This window comes from Geospiza fortis, unplaced genomic scaffold (assembly GCF_000277835.1).
Source record: "Geospiza fortis unplaced genomic scaffold, GeoFor_1.0 scaffold29, whole genome shotgun sequence".
NCBI lineage: Eukaryota > Metazoa > Chordata > Aves > Passeriformes > Thraupidae > Geospiza > Geospiza fortis.
The window spans coordinates 5,089,359-5,100,394 of record NW_005054349.1 but is presented as its reverse complement, the minus strand read 5'-3'; the positions used below and the strand labels follow the sequence as shown (position 1 = coordinate 5,100,394).

At 48.8% G+C, this 11,036-nt stretch overlaps 1 protein-coding gene across 2 annotated transcripts in view; it reads left to right on the top strand.

Annotated features, from left to right (window-relative positions):
• Nucleotides 1-461: 461 nt before the first annotated feature.
• The window catches only part of LPAR4 (lysophosphatidic acid receptor 4), a 12,415-nt gene continuing 1,840 nt past the window's right edge, over nt 462-11,036 (top strand). Inside the window, exons 1-2 of one of the 2 annotated variants that reach the window (XM_005423293.2) lie at nt 462-774; nt 10,592-11,036. The exon at nt 10,592-11,036 is cut by the window's right edge and continues 1,840 nt beyond it. In XM_005423293.2, the coding sequence (XP_005423350.1) occupies nt 10,745-11,036 (292 nt within the window). In that variant the 5' untranslated portion in view covers nt 462-774; nt 10,592-10,744. Of the gene's footprint in view, nt 775-1,387; nt 1,736-10,591 lie in introns of those variants that run through there. The other variant, XM_005423294.2, reaches the window with a different exon arrangement.

The window sequence follows — 11,036 nt, the reverse complement described above, 5'->3', positions numbered from 1 at the left end:
AATGGGTCCCCACCGAGAGCTCTCACCCTCGCATGAGAATGGGTGTGAAAAGCGGCCGCATCTCCCCAGGGCTCTGCATTTCCATGCAGCCGCCTGAAAATGCCCACAAGCCACGAAAATGGGTTTCTGTGCAAATTTCCTGGTGATACTGGCTGGGTTTTCCATCCTGAGCCTTCTGCCAGCCCCACACTCAGGGACAGCGATGCCTTTGGCCACGCCGCCACCATTCCCCCACATTTTCTGCCTCTGTTTTTACCAAACCAATGAAACGGACCTTTGCCCGTCGGGAGCAGGAAACATCTGCCCCGCCAGCGCTCTCGCTCCGAATCCACGCTCCTGTTTTTGCGTTTCGTTGCACCGGGGGCTCGCAGAGGCCGGGGCTGAGCAGCCCGGAGCTGCCGGGCTGTTACATGAGATATTCAGGAAGTTATTTGCATGGAGGGATAAAAGCCCCTGCCAGCAGCCGGGTGCGCTGCAGAGGCGACTCAGCCGCGGTGGCCACCAGCCCAAGGAATTACATCCCTCGCAGCTTCACAATGAGTTGTTTACTGGCCTTGGCTGCCTGTGGGGAGAGCCAAGGAGAGCGGAGGAAGAGGAGAGACAAACACAATGCGAGCGAGACGCGTTAGGGGGGAGGCTGGGCTTTAGCAGCAGCCCCGGTGTTTCAGCCCGATGGAAGCAGAGAGGGCTGAAAAGGGAATAAAATGAACCATCCGCCGCCTTGCTGCTGCTGCCAGAAGAGTCTCGTCCCTACCTGAAGGGCTGATATCGAAGGTAAGAGGGGGGAAAAGAAGCCGTTTTTAGGCAGAGGGCAGATTCACCGCGGGGCAGCTCCCAGGCAGACGCAGCCACGCTTCTCTGAGTATCTGTAATTATGGCCCTGGAGAAGGAAAGCTGAGCGGCTTTCCAGCAGGCAGGAATCCAGCGATTCAGGGCAAGAGCTCAGACTTTTCCAGTCAGCTCCTCTGAGAAGATTTAAAACAAAACAACAACCCCCAGCCTAACAAACAGCGCCTTTCTAAATCTGCCCAGGGAAATATTTGCTATTTTATTTCCACGGCCAACTTTGCTCTGCAGTTTCCTAATCTTACCCAGTGCTCTCCCGATTCTCAGCTCCCCCCTCTGCTCCTCACTTTTTTTTTTTTTTTTTTTTAATTGGAAGGCAAAACAATTACGGCCGCGGGAAGGAAAATCCGAGCTTTGAGCAGCTTTTCCCTGCTCGTTCCCATCGGGCACGCTCTCCCAGGCTGGGTCCCCCGGCTAATTGCTCAGGAAATCCGCGCTGCTCATTGTCGGGCTGTCCTTAAGCTGCTAATTCCGAGCTGGGAGAGGCTCTGGAAGGGAATCCATGGATAGAGCCCCGCGAGAGGGACCCAGCGGAGACCCGGGGCGGGGCGGGCTGCGGCGCTAATAACACATCCCTGCCCAATGGAAAGCGTTTCCTATGGAGACCCCCAGGAGTTCCCCCTGCCCACAGCCCCTGCCCAGACATTGGGCCCATTCTTGCGTCCCGTTTTCCCAAGACGCGATGGCAGCAGCGCTCGGCAGCCCCGATCCCGCTCGGAACAAAGGCCGGGCAGCTGCCACCCAGCGCGGAGTTTGAGGATGAGCGGCTGAACTTGGACAAAGTGGGATTCCCGCGTGGGAATTACGCGGTTCGTGTCCCCGGGACACAAAGGACTGTCAGGGAGGGATCCCCTGGAAGCCCCGAGCCCTGGGAATGGCGGCGGTCCCGGTAAGTTCCCCCCTTTCCCGAGGCAGGAAAAGCGGCTGGATTTCATGGCAGCTCCGGGCGGGGGTTCTGGAGGCTGGGATGGATGTGGGGGATGAATCCCGCCGGGTTTCGCTGGAGATCCGCGGTGGTTTCCCCTTCTTCCTGCTCCAGCCCTGCCGCGGCTGGGGCTGTTTAAAGGCAGAAAGATAAACTCCAAGTTTTGGGAAAGTAATTCCCGTGCGAGCTGCTCCTCCAGATTGCATGGAAATGGTTCTGACTCCCAGCGCAATTCTCCATTGCCATCGAGATTCTCGTTGTGGCACTGCAGGTGACAAGTTTAGGAGTTTTCTGTTTTCTTGTTTGTTGTGTGTTTGTAATCGCTTGGTTACAGCTTCCTTTTGTACTTCAAGTCAGTGTCATAAAGACACTTTAGGCTTATAATGGGTTGGATAGAAATGTGGCATTCATCTTCGTTTAGTGGAGGACTGTTTTCCACAAATTATACAAAAATATTAGGAATTAAGTTATAAATATTATACTGAAAACTTAAAAAAATTCATTTATCGCGTTGGCATCTACTCCTTTAAAGCTGCAAAATTCAATAAGAAAAATTCAAAGACAGCTCTAAAAAAAACGAGTGTCTGAAGTAAAATGAATGATGAACAACATCATTTAAAGATTTGGCTGTTTGGAGGAGAGAGGATTTAACACAGTATAAGCACATGGCAGAACAATTTGCAGGAAAAGTTTGGAGGTTTTAATGACATTCCCAAATCATTGTTTGAGACGAGACAATTGTGTGTGGTTTTTGTATTGCTGCTCTATAGGAACAGAACAGTCAAATCCAGAGGATGGGAAGTGCAAAGTTCACAGCTCGGTGATAAGGACATTCCCCCCTTGTAGTACTTTTCCATCTTCTTGCTCTTAGGAGCATTCCCTAAAAACACAACAGGCAGGAAACCCTGGTACTTTGGGGGGTTCAAAGCCTCTGCATTTTAAACGAAAGTCCTGAAACACAGAGGAGGGAGGAAGGGGGTGGGAGAGGAGGCTGAACAAACATTTCGCTGGAATCCTTTGAGGCTAAAAATGAGAATCCTCCTCAACTGATAAAAATCGATGTCTTCCAAATTCCAGGGTCAGGAGCTCAGCTCCACACAGACAAACACAAGAAATGCCCCAGTTCTGCACTCAGCTTCATTTAGGGCATTGCAATGAGGCCCAAAACTGCAAAGCTGCACCTGGGGTTGCTGAGGAGGAGGGATGGAAACATTCCCTGGGCAGGGAGAGGATGCTCTCCCAGCTGGAAGATGGGTCAGTCCTCCAGCAGTGACCTCATGGCTGGAGCACAGGAGCAGGAATTTAAAGTTTTATCCAGAGCTTGGGCCAGATCCTGGGGACAGGGTGCACTGTTGGAGGGGACATGGCAAAGCCATTTGGGATTCTGTCACTGTGGCACTTGGAGCTATCTGGGTGGATCCATCCGTGCCACTGCCCCTCGCCCTGCTTACAGCATAGCTGGGATTTTGATATTTCCTGATGTCTGGGTGTTACTGGTCAGGGCTGTGTGGCTGGAGTGGTGCTCCAGGATCCCAAAGGAGCCGGCAGGACTGGGTGGGGATGGCTCCTGGAGCACTCAGCCACCCTTAGCAGGTCTTTCCAGGTCAAGCCTGCATGCAGAGCCTCACTCTGCTCCTCCACACGTTGCTTCTCCTCCCTAAATAAGGATCCGATTTAGTCCCGGGGAAGGGGAGCCACCACTTTCCACAGAAGGGAAATTCTCTCCCTGAAAAGAGGAGCTCTTTATTCCCAGAGCAGACAGTGGCTCTGCAAGGCTTCCTCCTGCATCAGCTCCCAGTTCGGCCCCATAAAAGGGGTAAAGATCCACCCTGCTCCAGAGCCAGACCAGCCTGAGCTGACCCTGGCTGCAGGAAAATTTGCTGGATTATTTGTGATGTGTTTGGTTGGTAGGAAAAGGAAGATCTCTTTATCTTGGCAAGTGAAATTAAGGGACATTCATCAGTCCCTGAGCCCTGAGACAAAGGTGTGTTCTGGCAGCAGAGCAGATCCTTTCTCTGGTCAAAACATGAGCTCATCAGGCTGTGAGACCCTGTGATGCTATAAATCCACAGCCACAACAGACCTCTTCTTTTCCTCTCATAATATTCCCATTTTCCTTTCTTGAACCTGCAGACAACTCAGCCTCTTCCTCCCCAGCATGTTTTACAGATGGATATAACCATATTTAGCAGGAAAAGCAGCATCCAGCTCTTGCACGATGCCGAAATATCATTGCCTTGCCCTCATCTTATAATTAGAAATCTGATTTCTAAGAAGCTTCACTGCAGAAGCTTTGCTGGATAGCTGAGATTGGATATTTCTGCATTGTGGAGTAATTTCTTAGTTATTTTACTACTTTACAGAAAACATCCAGGTTGGACAAGGCTTGGAGGTAGAAGGTGTCTCTGTTCATGGCAGGGATTGAACAGGATGGGCTTTAAGTTCCCTTCCAACCCAAACCATCTTGGGATTCTACAGTCCTCAAAATTTCCCCTCAGGATAAGGCCATTTGAGAGAATAAAGCCCTGTTAGATCAACATGTGACAGTAAATAAATGCAGGGCACAGATCCCTCAAGGTCCCAAACACGGATTTTGTCCAGCCCCATGGATGGACCGGCCCAGCACCCAAAGGAATCCAGGCAGCCCCTCCAGCCAGGCCACCCTGCCAAGGTGGAATTGGTGTTTGTGCTGCTGTGCTGGCACCTTCTTGGTGCAAGGCAAGGCAAGAAAAGTCCATAGCTTCTGATAATGGGGGGAGAAAGTTCAGCTCTCCCATTTCAGCAAAGGGAGCGCAGAGGATCCAGCCCAACGGGATGTGGAGATAAGGATGGGGTGGCAGGAGGGCTCCACGTGGCTCAGAGGAGCTGAGGAAAGGCAACAAGAAGCCCAAAAGCCAAGGAATGGCTGAGGAACCACTGGAAATTGTGTGAGGGAAAGCAAAGAAAGGCAGCTTGTTGGGCAGGCTGCTGACTGGGAACCTTTTGGAGCTGTGAGCAAATAAACCCAGGCCTGTTGTTGGAGTCCCCAGTGGCTCAGGGGAACAGGAGTCTCTTATTTTTTTATGTTGTTTTTTGTTTTTTTTTTTTTTTTTCCTCAGCCACACTTTGTAATGAACCAGAGCTACATCAAGGACACGGCAACCTCTACCACAAACATTATTCCTGGGTGAAAACAACCTGGTCAGACAGGGTAACTTTGCTTTTCAGCACTTCATCAGCTTTTCTTTGCATCTAAATCTTCTCTATTGAATCCAGCACTGCCATTATCCAGCAATCCCTGGGGCTCCAAACAAGCAGCATTCCCTCACTCCTCCAGCACCAAAGGCCGGGCAAAAAGCCGCTCTTACAAGTGTTAAATAATGCAAACTTCGCCGAGAAGTTTGGGGGTGAATCCCATCGTTTCCTGGCAGCGGCCCAGCCCCTCTGGAGGCTGCTGGGGATGGGGAGAGGCAGAGCACGCCAAGGGTTAAAGGGTGATGTAAATGGAGAGAGACATTCTCGGTGCAAACAAAAGGAGAGTCATGCCCTGAGGATCAGTGGCTGAATATGGGGTAAGGCAGTTCGCGAATCTCTTCTGAAGGAAACATTTTAATTAGCTCAATCCAAAACAGATACAGCCCAGAGAAGGCACCGCGAGCAGGAAATGCTTTGTAAGTCTCAGAGGACAGTGAGGAGACAACGGCGGTGCTCAGCAATTAAAAACAAAAAAAATAGGGAAGAGAGAAGGAGAGCGCCTTTAGGGTTCGGGCTGAGAGGCTCAGGTTTCCTTCCCTGCTCCATCCTGGAGAAGAATTGAATCGGGGTCCTGCTGCATTGGTGCACAACAGAAAGGAGATGCTGAGCTTGGAGGGGGTGCGAGGGTCCCCAGGAGCCAAGGCCAGCCCAGACCAGGGGACAGCAGTGGCTGCCACCCCATCCCTGCGCTCCCTCCGGCCCAGTGAGAGGCGATGCCTCCCCAAGCCCCCCAAGTTTGGGGTTTTTCTCTGAAAAACCATCTGCTGAAACCTGACTGAAGCGAGTCCCTCCCAACCCCAGCTTCCCACAGGTACCGGAGGTGATGTCGCACCCGCAGCAAGGGCTGGGGACTGCCAGGTCCGGTGACACTGAGCACAATAAGTGTCAAAGCCATGAATAAGAGCCTTCCTGCCCTGTTTTTTAGGCTAATCACCCGCAAACGTCCCCATTCCCCGGCATACCGGCCGGGCATTCACTCCGATAAACCGGGCAAGAATGGCCCTTTGAAGCTCCACAAACCTCCGTGGACTTCAAAGTCCCACTTGCGTCTGCTCTTTCCCCACTGTTCTCCAATACATCACTTAGGATTAGGAAATGAAAGAGATTAAAGCGTTTCTCCTTCCCAGCGCTCGGGATCGTCAATGGAGCTTTGTTTACAGGCAGCTGCTCCGCTTCCCACCCTCTAATCCCGGCCTTCCCCTGCTCCCACCGCACCGGGGAGGAGAACTGGGAATCTGAGCACTCGCAGGCACTCATCGAGCTGAGCCCAACCCCAAAATTGGTGTCCCAAGCTGTTTCCCATCCCTACACCTTTCTCTGGAGGAGCCACATCCTGCATCACCTGCTCCAGCTTTCATAAATCCACACTGCTGGGAAAACCGAGGCAGCATCGCTGTGCAGCACCAGCTCCTGCCCTGGCAGCCTCCAACAGGGAAAAATCAGCCACCAGATTGCCCCAGACTGGAGGTTTGTTCTTAAAGCTGCTGCCAGTTCACATTCTCAGAGCTCTCCCTGAGCAAAACCAACTTTTACTGAAAAAAGAAAGTAGAAGTAAGTGGAAATTTCATTGCAGGAACTGAGATGTTGAGTTTTTCAGATAGAAGAAAGTTTTGTTTTTTTAAAAATATAAATTAGTTTTGATTTTATCTATTCAAACAATTGCAGTTTAATCTTATTTTATCTATAGTCACCAGTCTGAAAGAACCCAAGCCCTACAGACTTAAACAGAATTATCACTTCTGCAGAAATCTGCCAAATCCCCAAACATCTCCCCACAAAAAAAAAAAACCTTATTTGTACCTTCTGCCTAATGAAAGTGGAACAAAGGAAGGAAATAAACGCCAAGAAGCTGCAGAGTTGAGTTTGTTATACAGCTGTAACCCTGAGCTCCATGGTGGGAGTAAGTTACTCATCCCACAGGTGTTGTAGCAATGGGGTGAGGAGCAGGGAGCTGCAAACCCTGGAGTGAATGGACTTCTTGTCAGGAGAAGGCAGAAATAAAGCTCTTGCTGTGCCCCAGGAAAATCCCTATTTATTTCCAGGGCTGGGGGCTGAGACCCTATCAAAACACAAGGAGTGGCACCATAACCTGGGAGAAAACCCAGAGAAACCTCCCCAAACCCCACTGTCCTGCAGGTTTTGCCTTCTCTACCTATAAACCTTTGTTTCTCAAGATTTAAGAGATAACCTGAGTACACACCATGATAATCCAGCAAAGATCCTTCAGCCCTGGGAGGTTTTCCCATCAGGGCTGTGCCAGAGCTCCCAAAGCCAGAGTTCAAATGAACGCTCAGGGTGTCCTTCACGTCCAGACTGATCAAGTTCCACTCATCTGACATCTCACATGACTAAAAGAAAATGTGATGATGCCAAAAATGCCAGCCCCAAACCTCATGCTGGTGTTTTCCTGACCTCAGCTTGCTGCACATGTGGAGAACGGGATCAGTGTGGAGCAGGAACAATGGGATAATGGAATGACAGGGCTGCTTTTAAAGTTGTTTTTTCCCTGCAGTAATTCCTGTTCTAACAAACAGCTCCTCTGGATGGAGCTGCAGTCTGGCAGTTTGGAGGTGTCTTGGGGTGCTGGGAGGAGGAAATACAGGAGTTGTAAACAGGATACTCAGGCACCATAGGAAGTAACACCAAGTTTTCCTCTCTTTTCAGTCCATGGAGGATGGGATATTTTTACTATAAAAGAGCAAAGCCTGGAGCTACTCTGCTGAGCCTCACTCTGAATTACAGGGTTTTCTGAGGGATGGCTGGAGGTTTGCTGGAACCATCCTTGCTAGGAGAGAGAATATTCTGAATTTTATCACACTAAACAGGGGGTTTATTCCATAACATTCATCCCCTCCTGGCCTGGGCCCCAGTTGAAATATAGGATTTAAAGCTTTGCCCTGCCTGAAATAGAAAAACCCCTACTTTGTCATCCAATATTTGCTCAGTTTTTTAAAAATGTATTGCTTTACTTTTTCCCAGCAAGGCAACAGCAGTGGTGACTGTGGTGTCCATGAGGAGCATCCCACTGCTTTAATCCACAGTGGAAAGGAAGGAAAGGGAATTTTACACTTGGAAAACTCAATCTGTGGACTCGTCCTACAGAATTTAAAGCACATGGCTGGGTTTCAAAGCCACTTGTCAGCTTGTTTAAACACCTCAGGGTTCCATAGGTAAACAAGGCAGGCTGCATTTTAAAGCCCATAAGTTAACTAGACAATTGCTGGCAGGCAATTCCCAGAGATTAGACACTGGAAAAAAAATGGGATTTGACCTTGGGGCTGTCTGGAGCAGAGCAGGGAGAAAAGAGTCGGGTGATGGAGCATCCTTTTTCTTGTGTGAGGAGTATCTGGGTCAGGCTGCTGGCAGCACTCGGTCAGGAGCAAAGGTGAGAGTTCCAAAGGCACCTTTCAAACCTGGGTCTTGAGGACCTGCCAAAATCCAGGCCAGTTGGAAAGTGGGGTTTCCACTGGGCTCCCAGGCTGTGTGAGGTTCCCAAGGACACCCAATCCCTCTGAGATCTCCCCAGGGTGGACCCTGGACCAGGAGCGTGTGGAACACCTGGGGTTCACACAGCCAGGGAGTCACATTCCAGCATAAACACAAACTGCTGATGGAGATAACAGGGATGTCTGCACTGGGAGGGAGCTCCAAGACAAGGATTTAATGCTTTAGGCTGAAGGTTAAGCCAAGGCTCAGCTATTCCCGTTGGAGGTCATGTGAGCTTTCCAATCCAATTTAGCTCATGTTTAAAGGCATTTGAACTTTCAGGCAAGACCTTTCCTTTTTTCCTTTTACCACAGATCCAAAGAAACTGAGTTCAATCCCACATTTGAGATTTTACTCCTGTCCTTCCCATAAATTTAAATGGTTTTTTTGGTTTTTTAGCTTGTTTTCCAATAAATTCATTTAACCATGAATTTAGTAGGAAAAACATCTCCACAGGAGAGGCCTCCAAGTTCCAATTCATCTTTTTGGATGTCCAAAGAATTAAGTCATCTGGGAAGGTAGATCTGGGCATCCTCCTGTCTTGCTACTTTGCCAGGTGCAAAGGTGAGGTGCTGCCTGCTCCCAGGGTCACAGCACCAGATTTTGGGAAGCCTGTGGTTCTCCAGGCATTCCCAGATGAGGAACTTGCCCTTTTCCCCCAGCAAAGCCGTGGCTATCCCAGCTTTCCCAACACTTGCCACTTTACCAGCAAGGCTGACAGCTCGCATGCGAGAACTCCCAGGAGGAACACATACAGAAAACATCTCATTTTGATCATTTGCATCCCCAATTGTCTCCAAGCCATGATTTGTTTTCCGTTTTATTTGTTTATATGTTGCCATTGCAACCTTTAACACAACTCAGTAACAGGTTTGGAGCTGAAACTCCTCTGTCAGGGGTTCACCCTGGAAAGGATCCCACTCTTCACAAGGGTTTCGCCTCCAAATTACTCCCGGTTGTAGCTCCTAAATTTCTTAGATTACAGGGAGATTCCAAACTAGTTCTTATTTGGTTGGCTGGAGTTTGTAAGGAAAAGGTCTTTCCCTTCATGACCCAACTTTGCTCCACATTTCCAAGAAGTGCTGAGCTCATGATCCAACTCACAAACCCTCCTTGCTCCAGAGGGACTTTTCTAGAGGAGACTTTCCAAGGGATTATTCTCACAGGCATTAAAAATACTTAAAATAGCCAGGAGAGATGATCCAGGGAGTTCAGGAAGCACCTATGTCCAAGTAAAAACATGCTCACTTCACATGTCTCCAAAGCTTGTTGAGTTGGGACAGTCTTACAAGAGTAAGCAGCTGTTGGTAGAGCTTAGAGGAATCTTTCTTGGGAAAGTTTTACACTTGCAAAAAAATTTCTTTTGGAAGTAATACCATATTTGCAGACATTTTTAAGCGGGGAAAAAAAGGGAAATATGGCTTTGGGAAGTGTTTTTGGTAAATATTTCTGAGCTTCAACAGTTTTCCACTTTGGAAAACATGCATAAGGATGCTCCTATTTTCAATTAGGAAAAAAGGCAAAGCAGCTCTTCTTTATCATAGATTTTGGTGGGATTTTTTAATACTTTTGCATCAAAAAAGTTTGAAAATCCATAGAACTCACCTTTGTGCACAGTTTAAAGCAAACACTACAACTTTCTGCTTTTCTCCTCTGTTACAGGTTTAGGGCAAAATTTCAGATGCTTCATTCTGTTCAATTTCTTTCCAAACATACTGGGCCAATTCCATCTCAGATTTTAAAGAAAAACCTTTCCAAGGGGAATGTTGGAATTATCACAGAATTGTTTGGGTTGGAAAGGACCTTAAAGCCCCTCTTGTTCCAACCCCTGCCATGGACAGGGACACCTTCCATAGACCTGATTGCTCAGAACAATCACTCTCCTTCAAACAGGAGGATGAGGGATGGGTGGAAGAAAAGGAAAGGCCAAATTCAGTAAATTCCATGTCCAACTGGGAAGAAACTCAATACTAGCAGAATTTGTAAAGACTCGCTTGAAAACTAATTCCTGCTCTTGTTTGCACATCCATTAATTTGGGAATTTCTCTTGCACAGCCACTTTGGTTCAGGACTGATGGCAGTTCTCTCTCTCTCCTTTAGGATGAAGGGATTCATGAGGGAGATGTGGTAGGAAGGAGTCCAGCCACCTGCCTGGAATGTGTTCCTTCGGGAAGGGACGAGCTCCCTGCCTTATTTTATGGATGTCACTGAAGTAGACTTTGAAGGCCTTTGGAAACCCATCCCAGACTTGGCATGGGAAACCACAGCAACAACCATACCTGCCTGACAGATGATTCCTTCAAGTACAACCTGTATGGAGCCGTGTACAGCGTGGTCTTCATCCTTGGCTTGATCACAAACTGCGCCTCCCTCTTCGTCTTCCTCTTCCGGATGAAGATGCGGAGTGAGACAGCCATTTTCATGACCAACCTGGCAGTTTCAGACTTGCTTTTTGTCTTCACTTTGCCCTTTAAGATTTTCTACAACTTCAACAGGCACTGGCCCTTCGGGGACAGCCTGTGCAAGATCTCGGGCACGGCATTCC